The sequence below is a fragment of the Pelobates fuscus genome, chromosome 10 (genome assembly GCF_036172605.1).
Source record: "Pelobates fuscus isolate aPelFus1 chromosome 10, aPelFus1.pri, whole genome shotgun sequence".
Lineage (NCBI taxonomy): Eukaryota > Metazoa > Chordata > Amphibia > Anura > Pelobatidae > Pelobates > Pelobates fuscus.
In genome coordinates, this window is record NC_086326.1 from 46,563,332 (window position 1) to 46,585,503 (window position 22,172).

General features: G+C 41.8%; 1 protein-coding gene across 3 annotated transcripts in view; it reads right to left on the bottom strand.

Moving 5' to 3' along the window:
- Positions 1-224: 224 nt before the first annotated feature.
- The window catches only part of DPYSL4 (dihydropyrimidinase like 4), a 47,597-nt gene continuing 25,649 nt past the window's right edge, over positions 225-22,172 (bottom strand). For 2 of the 3 annotated variants that reach the window (XM_063434586.1, XM_063434588.1), the window contains exons 11-14: positions 14,303-14,473; positions 13,520-13,699; positions 11,639-11,810; positions 225-3,125 (exon numbers count right to left, since the gene is read on the bottom strand). In XM_063434586.1, the coding sequence (XP_063290656.1) occupies positions 3,034-3,125; positions 11,639-11,810; positions 13,520-13,699; positions 14,303-14,473 (615 nt within the window). In that variant the 3' untranslated portion in view covers positions 225-3,033. Of the gene's footprint in view, positions 3,126-9,023; positions 9,060-11,638; positions 11,811-13,519; positions 13,700-14,302; positions 14,474-22,172 lie in introns of all 3 variants that reach the window. The other variant, XM_063434587.1, reaches the window with a different exon arrangement.

The following is a 22,172-nucleotide window of genomic DNA, read 5'->3' on the forward strand; positions in this document are numbered from 1 at the left end:
GGAAACAAGTATTCAGCCTCTTTAAAAATCTGTTCCTATAGCCGCTTTGAAAGCTGTAGTGCTAATTATCATACCTCTTTTATAGTTGACACAAGCTTCTCATAGGCAACTTAAAATAACTCACATAGATGTATTGACTTCAATTAAGCTCCATTTTTCAAAATATTTGTTTTTGCCCTCCAATGTATATTTATATAGAAATTTCATTAGCACAATATACGGGCTATATTTATTAACCTTTATTAATAACAACAAAAGTAATGACAGTGAAACATGCATTGTGTAACAGTATAAATACCTACATGTATTGTAAGTCAGTAGTGCTTCACCAGGAGTAACTATTCAATTGGGCAAGCTTTAAAAAACAATTATCAAAGAAGGTTGTAAATCTTTAAACATTCCACTTGTGATAAATTAGAAAGCAGACAAATAGAATAGCAAAACTGTGTTTTCTTGTTTGTTTCTTTTTTGTTCATGACAACTACGGTTTCATTAAAAAGGATTTCAGTTTTGTGACAATATTTTCATAAACATAATGTTCATTTACAATGAACGATGATGCACATTCCATTTTCTGCACCATTCAACAGTTACTTAGTTTAGTGATGCCTTAAGAATGGCAGAGCATCATGGGATATATAGTCCACAAATCTCTGCAGTGCCAAGTTAAGGCATCAACGACCCTTTCTAAAATGTCACATTTTCTGCATCAAAACAGGAAGTACCATATTAATGAACATATCTGGCCCGCCTCAGGGTTTTTAAACAAATCTCACATTAAATTGGCAGATTCTCAGGGTCCTACAGCCTTGAGAGGACACCTTCATAGTCTACATATGAGAACCCCCCACTGTCTATTTTCTTACTTGTGTATAGAAGACTCCATCAAGACTCCATTAACGTGGTAGGCATTCACTGTGGACGGACACTAACACCATGTGATTACATTACATATGAAGTGATTACATATAATCTTCATGATGGAACAATTGTTTTGAACAATCTAAGTGCTAGATCGTATAGAAAGTTCCCAGGTAATGTGAATTATGCTATCCAGGATGTACGTAAAAATTTACTAAACATGAATACATTTTTACAAACTGAATGCCAAAAAAGTTGCAACGCAATACATAAACTTTTCTAAAACATAAGGATTTCAAACAAGTCAATAAAATAGCTAAATAAATTCAAACATATATATCTATAGAGTATAAAAAAAAAATTAAAAAAAATATTTTTGTCAGGAACGTGAACATTTTATCAGCTGTATAAAATACTGAAGTACCAATAAAGCCCAGTCCCCAGAATGTATGAGTTACCCATTTGCTACTGTGGTTTTCTTTTATTTGCTAAATTACCTCTAGTGAAATTTTGTGTTTAGTGTTTGAATGATCTTATATAAATAAATAAATAAAAGTCCTACGGTAATATATGGTTAAATACATTATTATTATAGAGTTGGCTGTGTGAATGATTCAGTCAAATTTGTCATAGTTTATATATGGGCTTTGTATGGAATCTGTTAAAATACCCTCATTTTCTGAGTTTGGTAGTGTAGGAGTTAAAACCTGCCGAACATGTTTTTAGACAAACAACCTGAAATAATCATTTCTCTTAATGTTTTATTATAATGTTAAAATAAGTAAGGGGCAAGGTCATTATGAGTGACGTTGTCCAGCACTAAGCCTAATTCCCTTGTTATCTGTGGCCTTAAAAAAATCGACATCCTTTCAGGTTTGTTATCATGGAGGTTTCTTCTGGGGACAGGAAATGATGTGCAGATTGGAAGTAACATTCCACCTCCCAAATAAGCTTGGTTTCCATTTTGGGTGCCTGGGGTTTTGTTTTGTGTTAGAAAACCAGGGGCCCTAGCCTAACTGTACATTTTATTGCCCACTCCACGTATATTGACTTACGTACTAGTAAAACAAGCCATATATCAAGGCCGAACTCCAACCCTAAACCCTAATGTGTTCATCTAAATCTTTGATTGAATATTTATAATTCTGAGCATGCTTGACCCCAATGTATTAAAACTGTGCCCCAACAACAATATCCCCACACAGTGCTGTAAATGTAACTCCAAATACGGTGCTTTACAGTGGAATTGTCCCAAACTACATCATCAGAGATGTCATCAGAGGACTAACAATGAAATGAAGGCAAAATTAGACCCAAGACTTTTAAAGACATCACTCGGGGGTCAAGTCCCTGTCACACCCCTCCCTAGCAATGCTGGAAACTGGAAAATTTGTCAGGAACCCAACAAGATGTTACACCCGACATATAGTACACAGCCCCTGAACATATGTGGAATGTGACTTGTGGCAACACTGAAGTGTTAGACATCTACAGATTTAGTCAATATTTGGCTGTCTACAACTGATGTAAAAGATTCACTATCCCTGCGATAACGATCAGTATCATCTCTAGTATCCTCTGACATTTTATTTTTTGAATGCCCAAACATGTGACATGCATAACAGGCAATATAAAAGTTGTTATAAGAAATTCTACTTCTGGTAAGCATTATTTTTTTGTTCTTGGTTATGTTTATAGAAGTGCTTATTGAATTTACATTACATTAAGATCTCAGTGATAAAATGTCTTATTAATTTCCTGCTTTAACACCCCCAGTATAACATGGCCATGTATCATTATTCTGATACAAATTTTGGCAGTTTGAATTGAAAAGTGTTTTTGATTACACATACAATCTATGACACGGTTACAAGAAAGCAAGGTTAGAAAAGCAAAAATCACATTATGACACATTGAGATTGGCAACAAAAAAATCATTGAAGACATCCACCAACATGAATTAAATTCCTTTGTAAATCAATTATAATATATCTGTATTTATCTCCTTCTCTATTGCTAAGCCAACCTTTTTCAGCCTTCATACACAAGCAAGCCTGGGGTAAATCGGGAGCATTGCTTTAAGACTTATTTTTCACTTAATCACCATGCAAGTTCTTGTGAGATCTTCTCCATTGACAAATTGTTTCTTTCCACATAGCTGTTTCTACCATATTAGGAAAGGGATGTAATATTAGAACGACCACCAGGGGGTGCTACTATTTTTTGAGTAGTGCGTCTTGGAATATGGTCATCTGTTTGGGATCCTACAAAACAAATAAAATAAAAAGTGAAAATTATATTGGTGAAAATATAATAAAATATGTAGAAACGATCCTTAAAATTGACCTTAATGATATGACTGAGAGGAACGTTATCTTCTAGATTATGTTAAATTTAAAATTTGACCTTTATTATTACTGATATTTTCTCATGGGTAGCTGCAGTTTTCAAAATAAGATTAGAAAAATTGTGCTATTTGTAAGCAAAAATACATTATTTTGGTAGAATGAAAAAAAATTGTTAATCCTATTACTTTCGAACATGATACCTATAGTCATCTGTAATTTATTTTAAAAATGAAGATGGCTGTAACAGGAAGTGAAGGTCAACACCAGTTTCCTAAACAAAATTTTGTTTGAGTTTGACATGCTTGTTCTAAGTGATTTAAGATTATTCTAAACTTTAACCTATAATGTCATTAAAGGCTAACACGGGCCAAATAAACAAGATTTAAGTTTATGTGGGACGCAAAAAAAACCCCAAAAGTTAAGTTTTCATGATACTGGACGTCCTCACGCTTGTAGGGCTACAAAGTCGCCTGACACTGGACATCCTCACGCTCGTATGGCTTCAAAGTAAAAAAAAGAACAAATTCATTTTAAGCAGATGTGTATTTGCATATAACCAATGTTTCAGTCTAACTACCTTGACATATTAAGAAAATTTTGGTAATTGGACTGAAGTGGTGAATGTATGCGGTTGCACAACTTAAAAAACAAATGACGTTATCTTGTTGATTTTGAAGTCCTATGAGTGTGTTCTTCACTTTAGCTGAGATCATCAAACTTGATGATCTCAGCCAATCCAATGCTTTGGGAGACTATTGTGCAAGTGTGGCAAAACGCTACGTGGCCAATGAGCATTTCCATGGGACCCAATCTAATTCCCTGCCCCATCTAATATACTGTCCCCAAATCCAATACACTGCCACCTCCCCCCAATCTAACACTGCCCCTAAATCTAATACGCTGCCAGTTCCCCCCAAACTAATACACTGCCTCTCCTCCCCCCACTCTAATTGAATAAACTGCCCTCCCTCCTCCAATTGAATACACTGCCCCCACCCCCAATTGAATACACTGTCCCTCTTCCCCTACCTTAAGATGAACCACCTGTCCTCCAGTTCCAGCCTTGCTCTGCTCAAGCAGGCCGGATGCTCCTCTGGCACAGTGAGCAGGAAGGAAGAGGGAGTGGCTGGCCTGCTCTGCAGACAGACAGACACTCTGCACACTGTAGCGCCGCCACTGGACATGACTTCACATGCTGTATGCGCATATCCGGTGGCCGGCGTGGACTAATGTTTAGCGCTCTTGCGGCTGTCGGCACACGCGATCGGCCATGGTAGGGCAGAAAAGAAGCAGACAGGAAAGAGCTTTCCTGTCTTTGGCTGGTCACAGCCTCAGCACAATGTGGCCCCAGGGCAGGTGAGCCACAAAGATTGTCATTGTTTGACATGCTTTCCTTAGACTGCTGATCCACTGAGGACCTTTCCTTCCCATACAGGGTCTTCACAAATGCCAAATACAGAATGGCAACACTGAAGACCTACTCACAGTCCCAAAGTAATTAGATTATCATTGTAAAGAAATAAAGCATAGTTTTTAACATCAGTAACCATCAGAAATGTCATCAGATTAACATGACAAAACACGTCTGATGTTTTTTTTTTACCAGAGTTTTGTATCAAATGCTGTGTTTGCACTATTTGTTGGTGCTTTTTAACCCGTAAGTGTGTTTTTTGTGCTATTTAACTCTTGGATAAATGGCTAAATGACACTTTGGTCTACATTTCCTTGAGATGGTTATTTAAATACTTTATCACTGGAAGTCAGTCTTAAAGGAAAATTATCATTAAATATTCACATTTTTTTAAAAGTGTATTACATTTAATGAAGCATATTTATTTTCATGATGTGTGTATATATATATATATATATATATATATATATATATATAGTTTTTTTTTATGTTGTATTTTTTATCTGGCTGAGCAACCCTGTTGGGTCAGATTCTACTGTTATCTCACCAACTACTGCTCAACAAACTTAATTACTGTTACAGTTTCACTTAGAAAAAAATACAAACAAGAAAATTATCCTATTATGACAAAGGGGAGAAACACTTGGAAAAATAGGGGATAACCCCGTAATAACGAATTACACGGAGACAGGAAACATAAAAATTCACATAGAGCAATCACAGCTGCAGGTTAGGTTAATCAGCAGTTGGTCAGGTAACAGCAGAATGTGACTCAACATGCAAAGCAAAGAAGTGCATTTTTCTCACAAAAAAAATAAATAAATTATATATATATATATAGTTTATTTTTTTTAGAAATATATCCATACGTTTCATTACATGTGATAAACTTTTACAAAATGAAAAGTACACATTTGGTGATGGTAGTCCTTTAAAGAAGGAAGACCAGTATCTTCTTTTGACCAAAATTCAAAGCAAATATGCTCTTTCTGTATTTGTTTCATATCTTAATTATACCCTCCAATCCAATATGGGATTTGATCAAGCACTGTCTGGAGAGTTTATTTATTACCCCTCAAAGACTCATGGGTATATGGCTACCACAGAAATGGGCTTCTACGGGTTTTTTCAAGGATGAAGAAAATGTAATAGAAAATTTCACAGTTAGCTCAACTTAAGGGAAATTGATCACAACAGCAATATGTAGCATTTTCCCCTTGAAATGAACTACTGAGTTATATCCACACGGCTACAACAATATATTCAACATAACATATAACAAAACAGACACAGCTCAGTAAACATGGATTTTGATGATGGCTTGTATCCAAGTTGAATAAATTGCACCTGACTTGACCCGAGTTTGAAAAAGGTAATTTGAGTCCTAAAACTAAGGATTTAATTAATAAAGTGTGATGACTTAATGAAGGAAAAGCAAATACTTTGCCCATTGTGTAAAGCATGCAAGCAGTATATCAAACAATGTGTCTATGTTAAAAAAAAAAATAATAAAAAAACTATTAGAAAAGTACTCTACTGTAAGAAATCAATGCACAAAAATATTCTGGAAGATTTGCTTTATTTAATTTAAAAAAAAAAAAAAAATAAATAAAAAATATATATATATATATATAAAACAGCTTAATTACTTGCCCACTTACAAACCTTTTATATATTTTTGTTCCAATTATATCCTATCATAACTAAATGTACTTTCTGTCCAAGTTTAACTAAAAAACTAAAGAAAAAAAAAAGTCTAAATATTTTCCAAATGTTTAAATAATTTGAAAGGCTCATCCAAAATGTTTAATTATTTGCAAAGCTCAATCACAAATATTGCATCAAGGTCAAAGTTAGAGGTTTTGATAGGTTCCACAAACACCAAGGGCTTCAGCCTAAACCAAAACTCAACACCTAGCCTCCCTGTAATGTGTTCTCCTCTCTACCCTTGACCAGCAAGCTCTCCAGGATCTAAATGAAAACATAGTCTGGTTTTCAATGCAATGCTACTGTGCTACGTGACTAACCCAGGGGTGTGCAAACAAGTGCTGTTACACAGCACCCTATCCCAATAGTTACCTGGGGGTCACCACCCTCCCCCTCTTCAAAGCATTGCATTAAACGTTACTATTTATCCTTCCTTTTCTAATAGCCAGCTGCTTTGTGTAAAATTCTAAATAAAAACAAAACACTAATATCCTTCTGTTTCATTTTCTACAGATAGAGATTCAGGGCTTCAGCCCCCAAAGCAAACCAAGCAACACCTATGGATACAGATATAAATTAATTTAGAAAGCTGGCCTGTATCGAGGCCATACCTATGAAGTTACTTGTATTCTTAGAAGCAAACCAAAGAGCACACTAAAATTAAATTTAATATCAAGTATGGATTTCATGTTTTGTTATTTTTCAGTTATTCAAGTGTTACATTTCTTAACTTTAAAAACTGCAATACAAAGAGAGGGTAGTAAAATATCAGGAATTGGTAAACCAGCAATGGTTGGCCCTCTTACTTGGTTCACAGCTAGGCCCCAAGGCTTCCTTCTAAACAGGTGATGCACTTCTGGCTTCTGCAGAGCCGCAGCCATTGCCATTCATTGGCAGACAGATCAGTTGGCCAACGACTGATAATCTGTGCAATAAAAGTTCCAGGACTCTAGTTTCGGGCTGGCTAATAAAACCCCGATTACGTGGCTTGAGGTTGAGTTACACGTACAGTAGCAGAGGGGTTAAACTCCATATGTGCTACGTTTCATAGCGAAATGTTGCAAGCACATAATCCAGGAACCATGACCACTTAAAATCGCTGAAGTGGTCATGGTGCATGGAATAACGCTTTAATTCAAAGATTTACAAAAAAGGATTTTATTTTTAATTTTGTTTTTTTGGTTTTATCTGTTAAATCAAATCATATGCTGAAACACCAAGCAGATTAGTTGGTTAGGACACATGCAATGGGAACAGAATATTTAGGAAGAAAAAAAAAATTCTACAAATTAAACGCTTGCTTTTCTGTTGTCATCACTAGGACTCAAACTTAAAGGACCAATAAAGGCACCCAGACCACTTAATTTCAATAGCCTTTTCGTTTTAACCGTGCAACGTAAAACATTGCCGTTTAGTAGGTACTTCAACATTATGATTACAGAGGTCAACACACCATGGCGTTATCTGGGGTGAAGGAACCAGGAGCTGTCATTTGTCTGAAAATGACAGTTCCTCTTTAACTGATAACTTTGACGAACTGGCATTGTTTTCACCTTAAACGAGGGCTTGACAAAAATAACTCAAATGTATCTTTCAAGATCCTAAGATCGCACAACTTGAAGCTGACTGCAGCTGTAGGCAGACACCTCAGGACCCTCTCATTCTGCTCTATTAGGTTTGATCTTATCCCATAATCATGTCCAACCAGGCTTTATGGGATACGTAGTTGATCCTTATTAGCAGTTCCATTCATCACATTAAATGAGTTAAACTATGCAATAAACTGATAGTAGCCATGCCATGACTTATCAAATGATACACAGCCCGGTTTACAAAATTGATACAGTCATATGACCCTCCTTCATTTAGTTATGCTACTGAGAAGACAATATAATTCAGAGGTTGGTGAACACTAAAACCAGTGAATGAATGACAGGTATGACTGTGAAATGTTCGAAAATTAATAAATTGTACATTTTTCCCCTTGGGAATTTTTCTGGATATATCCTGTTCATTTCAGAATTATTTACATTTTTTATTTTTATTTTAGAAATAAGAACATATGCATTCATTTCTATAATGGGCTTATAGATAATAGAACAGCTTTATGAATCTGACTTGATGTAGATTTTTGTTTCTTCAAAATATGCATCCATTTTAAAGTCACTACTAAATTAAACAATGTTTTTTTTTTATCTTGTGGCCAATCTTTCTAAAGAACAGCTAAAAAAAAAAACTGAAAAATCTAATTATTTAATTAATTATATAAATATATCTAATCGCTTTTTCACTATTCACATGTGTACATTTACTATCCACCAAATTATAAACACAGAGAAAGATACAAATACTAGGAAGGGATATAAAAACAGATATTTAAGGTAAAAAAAATAAATACAAATCTGCTGCAATAATAGGACACATTTTGGAAATACAATATTCAGCCAGATTCTGATTAATAATATGTGATAGAAACAAACAAAAAAATAATAATTGATGCATAATTCCACAAGCAGAAATAAAGAATGATGGCCATCGCGATGGATTAACGTTGCATGCATTAAGGGTCTCGCCTTTCTTTCTCAAACTTCAAGTTGCAGATGGAAAATTCTTGTGGTGCACTATGAGTATACAAAATGAAATGATGTGTACGTATATCTGATGCATTCTTTAAGACAAGAAGCATTTTAACCTACCTTCGTGAAACTAGATACATTGCATCCTTCCCTTTCCTAATGAAAGGAAAAACAAGTATGGCCATCACAATATATGATTTCACATTAATATGGTGGAAAGATTAATGCACAGCAAGAAAAAATGTACTTTCGTAGGTTAAAACCGGTTCCCCAGTGAAAAGGGAAATAAATTATACCAAGTACTCGGCACAATGCCAGTATCGGTTAAAAAGATTCTAATGGTAATTTGTGGTCATTTTAATTACTTCTAAATAATCTTTGTATGCGACAAGATAGATGTAATATAAACAGCCATTTAGAAAGCACCCTTCTGTTTTAAAACTAACCTTTTCAGGGTTCATAGAAAACTGGAAGATACAGTAAGTTCCTCCCCCTATATTTCAGATTTCATCTCAAATTCGTGAGGTCAGCAGTTTATTGGCTGATCTTCTATGACCTGCTGTGAGTAAGGGTATTTTGTGCTGTGATTGGTCTAATCCAGGGATAGGTAACCTTTTAATAGTACTGTACCAAAACAAGATCTTGAAGTACCTTGCGTGTCTGCCCTATTCTTTAAAACTGAGGTGTGTATGTTGCCATTTTGTGCTTTGGCTTTGTGACATTGTATTTGTGAGTATGTGGGCTGTTATGTTGTATATGTTCATGAGTAGTTTGTGGTATTATGTATGATACCCATGCATGTAGGCTGTGAGGGCTGTGTGGGCTGTGTATGGGGTTGCGTATGGAAATGTGTGTCTGGATGATATATCAAGTTGTGTGTTTGGTGGTGTGGGTACGGGTGGGTCTGCTTGTAGAATTAGGCTGCTTTAGGGGTTGTGTGCATATATGTGGATTGACAGTGGTGTTGTGTTTGTGGGGACTGTGTGTGTTTGTGTGTGGGCTGTTTGTATTATTTGTATGAGTGGGAGGCTTCTTCTGCAGCTCTGTGTATATCTAGCAGTGTGGGTGGTAGCTGCGACAGCTGTGGTGGCCTTCTCTACTCTAGTGCAGATTCACAAGTGCTGGGAGGAAATGATCTGAGATCACCACCTGCAATCACAGCTCAGGTTGCAATAGCAGATATCTAAAGTCCTACTGGGATTCTGATAGGCCAGAGCCTGTTTAGCCTGAGTCAGAGAGCAGCAGAGTACATTATCTACATTACGGTCAGCACTGTATAAGCACGTAATGACCAAACTTCTCATATCTCCCTATTTAAAGTGAACCTGCAGTCAAAAAATAAACTTACCAGAAATTGCTGCTATATCTATCGAATACACAATATATCACAAAGATACATGATGTATTCAATGTAAAATATAGAGATTACTTACCTCTCCTCTGATCCAGCCCCACCATCCTCGAGCTTCATGGGTGTTACTCTTCGTGTAACACTCACCTCCGGGCTGTCCTCCACCTCTCCACCTGCAGTCTTCTGCAGCATGCGCTGTGGTTCCTATGGTTAGGAGAGCAGAAGATCCCCCTGTGGTAGGTCTTTTCTGCTCTCCCTTATCAGTCAATGCCTCTGCGTGAATGACATTTGCGATAAAACCCTATTTTTTAATAGCTTTCTCTCCCAATCTATACATTTGCTAGGAAAACTACTATCAATCCAATGAGCATAAATTGTTTTGGGCGTGACCGGTGCCCTTTAAAATCCTTCTGTCATTCTGTTCCATTATATTGCTGTGCCTAAGTTTATAACAGAATTTCACAGCAATAAACCTCACTGTAGGTAAAAGCAGGAAATATTCCAGAAGGAACCTGCGACTCTTCTTCAGCTCCTCCTGAACACTGAAAATGTTTGTTTTAAAACTGAAGTGTGCTTCTGATTGCACCCAGAAAGCTATTTGGAATCATAGTAAAGTATCCTATGCACACAAATTTAGTTCTAAATACATTGATGGTAGTTTTAACATATTTTTCTCTAAATGTATTGTTGTGAAACTCTGTAATACACTAATAAATACCCAACATTCTCAGCTCTTACAAAATAGGGGCACTAAATCAGACATTACAGAAAGGGGATAAGGTTTCAGAAGAGGGTGCTCTTCAAAACACATGTAAATATGTTAGGTGTACACATCAGCTTTGTCACAGCCCATGTGGTTACAGGATTGTGATGTCATAGTCACCCTTAGCAGTTATCTGATATTATATTCATGCATGGCCATATGTACTGTGACAATGTGATTTCCTGGGGCCATTGGTGAACAAGTATTGATATAAGGTGAGATAAGGTGAGATCAGAGCATTAAATAATGTCTACTGCTACTTTAAATGTAATCATAAGAGTGGGAGTACCATTTTACAAACATTTTTTTAAAGCAATGTCTCTTAGTTTTGATGTTTATGAAATTCTAAACATCTCCAAAGGGCTGTAACAATTTCAACAACTAGTAAAAACAAGATCAGAACTTTTTTCAGTTTGGCGAGCACGTGACAGAAGTGTTGCAAAAACTGCAAAATGTATAATGTTTGGAGCAACTGTGTAAACCCAATGGTGCATGATCTGCTTGGTTTCAACTGGCTGCTACACACTGTGACAATGTTCTAATTTAGAACACTGACATGTATTGATAATACGCAATTTGTGATTACAAGTAGCAGTGGTCATTCAGACCCTAAAATCTCACCAGACAAACTGAACCCGGATCGATGCAAGTTCCGAACTGGTGCCATTGGTATTTTCCCAAGACAAGGAGCTATCCTTGAGGTAGGTGTTGGTGCTGAAGATTTAGCAGTCACTGGAATGTCATAGACTGGCCCGTCATACAGACCCCTTGGAACACCACGCACCTCAGCCAACTGCAAAAAACAAGAAATATTTTTTGTTTTCATTTTTTTAAAATAAATTAATAGATATAGACATATTTATACATATGACAATCACACAGTTATCCAACAGCCCTGATATCTATTCTGAATATCTGATCCTACCATACCCAGCTTTAGTTATGAACCTCTTCACTAACGAGCACTTTTTGATTGATAAATAACATAACATGTATTTAAAGCAAGAGTTGCATAGCTAGCATACAAACATCTCATAATACTGTACATCAGTTTTGTGTACAGATAGCTTTGCACACGAATGTAAAAATTCAAGTGATGCCAATTTATAGACAATTTATTTTTCACTTATTCGTTCAATCTTCATAAAAATATTTGGGAAATGAAATGCTTTAGTGCAATATTTCACACATATTTCACACATGGTCTGAAACGTTAATTTAAACACAAAGATGCATTTATTTTCTCGCATACAGTAGATGAGACAAAAAAATAAATTAATAAAAAATAGAAAAATTATGAGATCACGCTAAACTCTCATTATTTGAAATTAATGTATTGTGCTCAAACAGTTTGAACCCATTGTACAGCGCTACGGAGTCTGATGGCGCTATATAAATAATAAAATAATAATAATAATAATAACTGAATTTGAATTGTCTTTGTTCCAAAACATCGAGTCTGTAATATTCGTGCACTCTGAAAATTTGTAACAGGGTGCAGGATGCAACATTGATAAACAACTGGATTACTGTAAATGGCTAAAAACTTAATGTCCAATAAAGACACGTTAATTTTTCCTCAAGCAAAAGGACAGTAAATCAGACAGGAAGACTAACCAAGCGTCTGTAGAATTCTAAATAAATGCATTAGCATTTGATTGATTTGCACTTTCTACATAGGAGTAAATTAACTGCAGTCTATGAAACTGCGTTTTTAATAGACAGACTTCCTGCAGTCTGAGTAGGTCTTCTGTTAGCAAAATAGTCAGTTTACCTTTAGGGCATGTCTAGCCCCGAATCCATGTTATAAATAGAATTTCCTCTACTGTAATTTTAAATAGGGCTGCAACTTTAAATTAAGAGATAAAATAAATGTATCTAGTTAGAAGACTAACTCTAATACATTGTGATTATGCTGGATCGCTAAGGCTGCAGGGCTGTTGTACCAATCACATTGAATTTGTCAGATGCAAAGCACTGTGTAGAGGCAGTGTGTTGCAGAGATTATGTGTGAGACGACCAAAAAGAACATATTAGAAATGACGGTATTTGAATTGTGCAAAAACATTTTTGAGGTGGTCCATTCAAACAAAATTCTTGTTGATCGTTGAATTAATTTATTAAGAAATATTTTACCTGTAGAGTCTACGGGTAAGATCAATTCAGAAGCAATTATTGTTGACGATAAGGAATTATTATCAATGATATAGTGCTAATGTATAATAAAGATAATGTAGAGACCTTTGATGGTGTCACAGAGCATGACGTAAAGGATTCTGCATAATATCACATCAGGGAGAAATAATTGAAGATTTAACAAAAATTCTTATAGTATGTTGCTCTGGATAGTTTGTGCGTTGTATATTATGTTACTGTGTTTTATTCTTTATCTTTAACTTTTTAGAATAATTGTTACTACAATATTGTTTAAATTAGGTAGACGAGTCGTATTTTATATTATATATGTATCGGTATACCGCCACATCACTGACATGCCCTTACCCTATTTCTGGCTTTAATCCTTTTATATACATAATCAGGGAACGTTTTGCGAGGAATGAAGCGTCCAGAACCTTGACTGACATGGAGATTTCCACCTTCTAGTACAATTCGTCCCTGGCTGATAACAACTTCTGGTTCACCGTGACATTCCATCCCTTCGAAGATGTTGAACTCTACAGACTAGAAAACAGGTTATTTTAATAGTTGTTTAAATTAAATAGATGTGATGACTAGAAGTGGTGAGCAGTGAGAAGGACTGGACAAAACAAAACAAAACAAAACAAATTGAGACAATTGCAAGGATTGACCCAAGTGAGTTTGGGTCGACAGCTGCAATGATTGATCTACGTGTGTTTGGGTAATATCAGGAGGAAATAAAATAGACACATCTCAAAAAAGCAAACAAACGGTATGAAATGTGGAAAGCTGTGAAAACTTCGAGACTTGTTGATATTACCCCAAAAAATCCATTAACGCAACAAGAACTAGATTGAAGTACAAAGTAGCTCCTATTAGTCCACAAGGTGTGTTATGTGACAGTTTAATTCAGGGGTAGGCAACCATTGGCCCTTCAGATGCTGTGGACAACATCTCCAATAATGCTCGTACAGCCATAATGTTGGCAAAGCATCATGGGAGATGTAGTCCACAACATCTGGAGTGCCGAAAGTTGGCTACCCCTCGACTATAGTTTTATAAAGTTATTACTGCAATCATCTACTCATATTTTATGTTTTTTTAAGCAACTCATGCACTTTTATCGGTAGTAGAATTATTTCTTACCAGATTATGAGTCTTTGCAGAAATTATTTTCACTGTTTTTGGATTCCAGATAACCAAATCTGCATCAGAACCTGTTGCGATTCTACCTTTTCTGGGATATAAGTTAAATATCTTTGCTGCATTTGTACTTGTCACGGACACAAATTCATTTTCATCCATCTTACCAGAAGTCTGAAAAGGAAAACAAAGAATGGAATGCATTAATTTCATCAATCATCACGTGGTATAAACAGAGTGCCGAGAAAAGAATCTCAAATATTACATTCATCCACACATGAACACTAAAGAAACAAACAAACACTCTTTAAACTGCGGTTTGAAAAAGTTACAGAATATAATAGGGACAAATCGTCTTTGTGGCCTTTTTAATCTTTAAAAAAAATGGTATGTACTTGATTGCAAGTTTAACGAGATATGACAATTGAATGTAATTTACATTTATCCATGGGAGATAATTCAACTTCTTTAAATTCCTTAAAATGTTTTGTTTGTGTACTTGATTGCCGACAGAAAGTTTTTGTCACAGACAATTCGATTGTCATTAGCTGCTAGTTATCTTTCTTTGATCTTGATCTGCTTTTCTGTGTCTATAAAGCTCACGAACATCCTGTAGGTGAAGGTATTAAAGGGACACTAAGCCCAAATAGCTTTTAGTTGATGAAGCCATTTTAGTGTATACATGCAGTATCACTGCTCAATGCTCTGCCATTTAAAAGTTACTTTCTTTTCTGTTATGGAACCCTATTCATGAGTTCTGTTGACTGTGACTCACATGCAGAGCAGAGCTGGTTTAACATAGGGGGACTAAGGGCTCCATCACATGTCCACCAACTGACTTGCTTTTGGCAGGATGGTGCCAATTTTGGGGTGCTGTCCCGCATCTTTTCTTGCCAGGAGCTGCTGCCTGCTAGCAAGAAGGAGAGGAGGGGAAACGCGAGTGCTCAGGGACACCAGGGAACTGTCCTAGAAAGCATAGAGCAAGTGCATGACAGGATTCGTTTTCGACAAGCTCTGCACTGTCTTCATAGTCAGTCTTTAGTAGGTTAACCTGCATGATTGGCAGGCAAGATAGCATTGAATCATGCCAGCTGACCTTTTAATTAATTTGGCAGACCCACCCCCATGCCGGGTGGGTACTCCCAATTGGACAGTGGCGTGATTCGCGTCACTGGCCCCCCTCCTTTTACCCTGAGGGGTATGGATTTAGATGAGTGATTATTGCGAGAAATTAGCATAGGGTATCTAATAAATGCATCCTGTGAGTTTCCCTCAGCACTACCTCCACCAGATACAAGACATTTGAGAGGTAGTGTTTTCGGTCAATAAGATTCTGTAATTAGGCATGTTATCAATGTCAGCACTAGGTCCAATAGGCTCTTAATCCGACCTTGTTGCAGAGGTGTACATAGCAACCAGGATGAAAATATATATTGACCCACACACACACACTGATGCACAATATATACTTCAATTAATATACACACACAAGCTCATACACAGCTCAAACAAAATCACAAACACACACTAATACACACACTTACACACATTAATATAAACACAGAGACTCCTATACACACACAGACAAACATATGCACATTTCTTATTTCATTTCTTTATTCGAATACTGTGAGGTCCACCCAGCCTCCTTAAAAGTTAGGGTGGAACGGAACCTCATCGCTGGGGTTTGCTGCTGGGATCTCTCTACTAATTGCTCAGCTCCCTCCAGCTCTGTATTTATGCCTGGGCTTGGTGACGTCACATCCATCCAGCATCAGTGCAGGACATATTAGGGAGCTGGGCAATCAATACAGAGAAATCCCAGTAGCCCCCTTGCTGACTGACAATTACTACATTACAACCCCACTGGAAATGTGCAGGTAGCAAGGTGTCTCCTCTGGTGAAAGGGGTTTCTGTCCACCCCGCAGGGCGGATGACCCCTAGGTCCCCCTGGTTAGCACACTACTGTTCGTAGAGCCAGCAAGAACAAAAATGGTTTAAATCACATCTAACAGGACAGAGTGTTTACTTTAGAAGTTTCTATCTTCTGCTCTGTTAATTGAACATTTATCACACATATTGGGCACAAGCAAGCTCTAGCATGCAAATACCAGAGCAGGGTATTCTACTTTAAAGGGAAACTATACCTAGACCACTTTATCTCATTCAAGTGGTCTGGGTGCAATGTCCCAGACCTCTTAACCGTGCAAACTGCAATGTTTACAGTGCAGGGTATAGACTGCATCTAATGGCTGTCTACCAGACAGCCACTAGATGAACTTCCTGCAATTCAACTGGGTTTGACTTCGTGAAACGATGTTGGACATACTCATGCTGTGTATGAGGATGTCCAGCATGTTGAAAATCTCCAAAGGAAAGCATTGCTTTTCACTTGCCACACATGACCATTAGGAACATTGAAGCTGGAATCAGGTAAGTGTGGAGGGGCTTGGACTGAGGGTGGGGGGGGGGGGGCAGGGGCAGAGGTTGCTTTAATGTTAGGAATACATCTTTGTATTCCAAACACTATAGTGTTCCTTTAAACACGATTTGCAGTAAAGGAAGTTTAAATATTAGATCTCTCTTTACAGGAAGTTTGGAGAACTTGGGTGCTCAGATCAGGGCTATTTAACGATATCTAATTTGTGGGGGTTTCTATTTGTTCTGTATGTATTTTTTGTGTATTTTGATATTTTATTTTTTTATGCGAGTCACTCTGACACAGGAATTTGTGGACATGTTGTGGGAGTGTTCTGGGCATGTTTAACTGCATCCTTCTTTTGTATATAAGTGGGCCAGTTGGCCAGATTAAAAACATTTGTTTCTACCCTTCATCAAGTCGAGGCTGATGTTTGGAGAATTGGGAGCTACAATCACTGCTTCACTGGGGATTTGGGAGAACTACAGCCAGGGGCGGGCTGGGAAGGGGGGCAGGGAGGCAATTGCCCCCCAGGCCGCCCTAAACCCAGGGCCGCCCACACCCAGCAAAAAAAGGAAAAATCTGAATCTCCTGCTTCTGGCTGAGGAGTCAGATTTTTCAACTTACCTCACTCTCCCTGCAGTCTGCAGTCAGTGGAGTCGGCCGGCCTCTCCTGATGATGTCAGGAGGAGGGGGCATGACTTCCACTGCTCTTCTCACAGGACCGCTGGGGAGTCTGGGAGAAGAGCAGAGGAAGTCACGGCCCCTCCTCCTGACATCATCAGGAGAGGACGACTTCACTGGCTGCTGCTGGTTGCTACTCCTGTTGGCTGCTGTCCACCCCTCCCTGGCCTAAGGTAAGACTCAGGGAGGGGGGGAATACACTTTAGTGTTTTTTTTTATTCCCCTCCTCAGCCCTGTCCCCTTAGTCAGCCCCTCCCCCCTCCTCAGCCCCTGTCCTCTCCTCGGCCCCTGTCCCCTCCTCGGCCCCTGTCCCCTCCTCGGCCCCTGTCCCCTCCTCGGCCCCTGTCCCCTCCTCGGCCCCTGTCCCCTCCTCGGCCCCTGTCCCCTCCTCGGCCCCTGTCCCCTCCTCGGCCCCTGTCCCCTCCTCGGCCCCTGTCCCCTCCTCGGCCCCTGTCCCCTCCTCGGCCCCTGTCCCCTCCTCAGCCCCTGTCCCCTCCTCAGCCCCTGTCCCCTCCTCAGCCCCTGTCCTCTCCTCAGCCCCTGTCCTCTCCTCAGCCCCTGTCCTCTCCTCAGCCCCTGTCCTCTCCTCAGCCCCTGTCCTCTCCTCAGCCCCTGTCCCCTCCTCAGCCCCTGTCCTCTCCTCAGCCCCTGTCCCCTCCTCGGCCCCTGTCCCCTCCTCGGCCCCTGTCCCCTCCTCGGCCCCTGTCCCCTCCTCAGCCCCTGTCCTCTCCACAGCCCCTATCCTCTCCTCAGCCCCTGTCCCCTCCTCAGCCCCTGTCCCCTCCTCAGCCCTTGTCCCCTCCTCAGCCCTTGTCCCCTCCTCAGCCCCTGTCCCCTCCTCAGCCCCTGTCCTCTCCTCAGCCACTGTCCCCTTAGTCAGCCCCTGTCCCCTTAGTCATCCCCTGTCATCCTTAGTCAGCCCCTGTCCCCTTAGTCATCCCCTGTCATCCTTCCTCAGCCCCTGTCCCCTTAGTCAGCCCCTGTCCCCCCTCCTCAGCCCCTGTCCCCCTTCCTCAGCCCCTGTCCCCCTTCCTCAGCCCCTGCCCCCCCTCCTCAGCCCCTGTCCCCTTAGTCAGCCCCTGTCCCCTTAGTCAGCCCCTGTCCCCTTAGTCAGCCCCTGTCCCCTTAGTCAGCCCCTGTCCCCTTAGTCAGCCCCTGTCCTCTCCTCAGCCCCTGTCACCCTTCCTCAGCCCCTGTCCTCACCTCAGCCCCTGTCACCCTTCCTCAGCCCCTGTCCCCCCTCCTCAGCCCCTGTCCCCTCCTCAGCCCCTGTCCCCTCCTCAGCCCCTGTCCCCATCTCAGCCCCTGTCCCCATCTCAGCCCCTGTCCCCACCTCAGTCTTAGTCAGCCCCTGTCCCCACCTCAGCCCCTGTCCCCACCTCGCCTTCGTCAGCCCCTGTCCCCTTTGTCAGCCCCTACCTCAGCCCCTGTCCCCTACCTCAGCCCCTGTCCCACCCTTTCCCTGCTCCTTTCCCCCTCTCAGCTCATGCCCCCTTCCTCAGCCCCATGCCTCCCACCACAGCCCCATAACATCCCCACTACAGCTCCTCTCCCCCAATTGCAACCCATATTACCCACACCACAGCCCCCCTTTCCCAAATTGTAGCCATTTTTTTTTATTCCCCTCCTCAGCCCTGTCCCCTTAGTCAGCCCCTCCCCCCTCCTCAGCCCCTGTCCTCTCCTCAGCCCCGGTCCCCTCCTCGGCCCCTGTCCCCTCCTCGGCCCCTGTCCCCTCCTCGGCCCCTGTCCCCTCCTCGGCCCCTGTCCCCTCCTCGGCCCCTGTCCCCTCCTCGGCCCCTGTCCCCTCCTCGGCCCCTGTCCCCTCCTCGGCCCCTGTCCCCTCCTCGGCCCCTGTCCCCTCCTCGGCCCCTGTCCCCTCCTCGGCCCCTGTCCCCTCCTCGGCCCCTGTCCTCTCCTCAGCCCCTGTCCTCTCCTCAGCCCCTGTCCTCTCCTCAGCCCCTGTCCTCTCCTCAGCCCCTGTCCTCTCCTCAGCCCCTGTCCCCTCCTCAGCCCCTGTCCCCTCCTCAGCCCCTGTCCTCTCCTCAGCCCCGGTCCCCTCCTCGGCCCCTGTCCCCTCCTCGGCCCCTGTCCCCTCCTCAGCCCCTGTCCTCTCCACAGCCCCTATCCTCTCCTCAGCCCCTGTCCCCTCCTCAGCCCCTGTCCCCTCCTCAGCCCCTGTCCCCTCCTCAGCCCCTGTCCCCTCCTCAGCCCTTGTCCCCTCCTTAGCCCTTGTCCCCTCCTCAGCCCCTGTCCCCTCCTCAGCCCCTGTCCTCTCCTCAGCCACTGTCCCCTTAGTCAGCCCCTGTCCCCTTAGTCATCCCCTGTCATCCTTCCTCAGCCCCTGTCCCCCCTCCTCAGCCCCTGTCCCCCCTCCTCAGCCCCTGTCCCCCCTCCTCAGCCCCTGTCCCCCTTCCTCAGCCCCTGTCCCCCTTCCTCAGCCCCTGCCCCCCCTCCTCAGCCCCTGTCCCCTTAGTCAGCCCCTGTCCCCTTAGTCAGCCCCTGTCCCCTTAGTGAGCCCTTGTCCCCTTAGTCAGCCCCTGTCCCCTTAGTCAGCCCCTGTCCCCTTAGTCAGCCCCTGTCCCCTTAGTCAGCCCCTGTCCTCTCCTCAGCCCCTGTCACCCTTCCTCAGCCCCTGTCCTCACCTCAGCCCCTGTCACCCTTCCTCAGCCCCTGTCCCCCCTCCTCAGCCCCTGTCCCCTCCTCAGCCCCTGTCCCCATCTCAGCCCCTGTCCCCACCTCAGTCTTAGTCAGCCCCTGTCCCCACCTCAGCCCCTGTCCCCACCTCAGCCCCTGTCCCCACCTCGCCTTCGTCAGCCCCTGTCCCCTTTGTCAGCCCCTACCTCAGCCCCTGTCCCCTACCTCAGCCCCTGTCCCACCCTTTCCCTGCTCCTTTCCCCCTCTCAGCTCATGCCCCCTTCCTCAGCCCCATGCCTCCCACCACAGCCCCATAACATCCCCACTACAGCTCCTCTCCCCCAATTGCAACCCATATTACCCACACCACAGCCCCCCTTTCCCAAATTGTAGCCATCAACTTGCTTCAGCCCCTATCCCCCCGTACATTTCCTAAACCCCCAATTACAGCTTATACCCTCCACTACCACCCCCTGTCCCCCACTACAGCCCTGTCCCCTTACTCAGCCCCTGTCCACTGGTTTTAAAAGTGTAAAGTTTGGGTGTGTGTGTATGAGTATGTCTGTGTGTGTCAGTATGTCTGTGTCAGTCAATATGTCAGTATGTCTGTGTGTGTGTGCGTCAGTGTGTCAGTCAGTATGTCAGTATGTCTGTGTTTGTGCGCATCAGTATGTCTGTTTGTGCGCATCAGTATGTCTGTCTATGTGTGTGCCAGTATGTCTGTCTGTGTGTATGTCAGTATGTCTGTCTATGTGTGTGCAAGTATGTCTGTCTATGTGTGTGCAAGTATGTCTGTGTGTGTGTGCCAGTTTGTCTGTGTGTGTGTCAGCCAGTATGCCTGTGTGTGTGTGTGTGACAGTATGTCTGTCTGTCTGAGTCAGTATGCCTGTAACAGTGTGTCTTTCTGTGAGTACCAGTATGTATCTCTGTCTGTGTGCAAGTATGTCTCTGTGTGTGTGCCAATTTGTCTGTGTCAGCCAGTATGCCTGTGTGTGTCAGTATGTCTGTCTGAGTCAGTATGCCTGTAACAATGTGTCTTTCTGTGTGTGTCTGTGTTCCTGTCAGTGAGTGTGTGCGTGTGCCTGTCAGTGAGTGTGTGTTTTTTAGTGTGTGCCAAATCAGCAAGTGTGTGTGCCTGTCATTGATTGTCTGTTTAGGTGACTGCTTATCCCCCCCCCCCCCCACACACACACACACACTTTCAATCACATGGGAAAGGTGTTTTTACTCTCCTCTTGGTGCAATGGGCCACTTGACTGGATTTGCCCCCCAGGCCTAAGGCTGCCAGCCCTCCCCTGACTACAGCGGATATATTCAGCCGGAGTGTAGGGGATCCATTACAATAGTGCTGGAATGTTAATTCCATTTGTGAATCTAATGCATGTAATATACTTGTATGTAAAGTCATATCCAACTCCTGAGAGCAATGCTTGAAAATAACTCTGGTTCTAAATGCTGTTGGTTTTTTAAAAAAGGATCCCTACATCTTTTAAATTTGGAACTCTACTAAAGTCTAAGCCAGGCATAGGCAACTTTCGGCACTCCAGATGTTTTGGACTACACCTCCCATGATGCTTTGCCAGCATTATGGGTGTATGAGCATTATGGGGGATGTAGTCCACAACATCTGGAGTGCCGAAGGTTGCCTATCCCTGGTCTAGGCTATGCTGCCACCACATGGCGTTGAATGGAAAATCCAAGATACCCCATGATTCCAAAGGTTTTGATCGCACATAAAATAAGGGAATGTGCAGTGGGTGCAAGTTTGTTTCACATTTACAGAGCGCCTCATGCTAATAAGGATTTCTACAGCATTTACTCGGGTGCAATGTCCCAGACCTCTTAACCGTGCAAACTGCAATGTTTACAGTGCAGGGTACTACCCCAACACCAACAGAAATGTTTTCAACCCATTGCTTCCCGTAATGTTTTTTTGAAATGCAGTACTTTCGGCACTCCAGATGTTTTGGACTACACCTCCCATGATGCTTTGCCAGCATTATGGGTGTATGAGCATTATGGGGGATGTAGTCCACAACATCTGGAGTGCCGAAGGTTGCCTATCCCTGGTCTAGGCTATGCTGCCACCACATGGCGTTGAATGGAAAATCCAAGATACCCCATGACTCCAAAGGT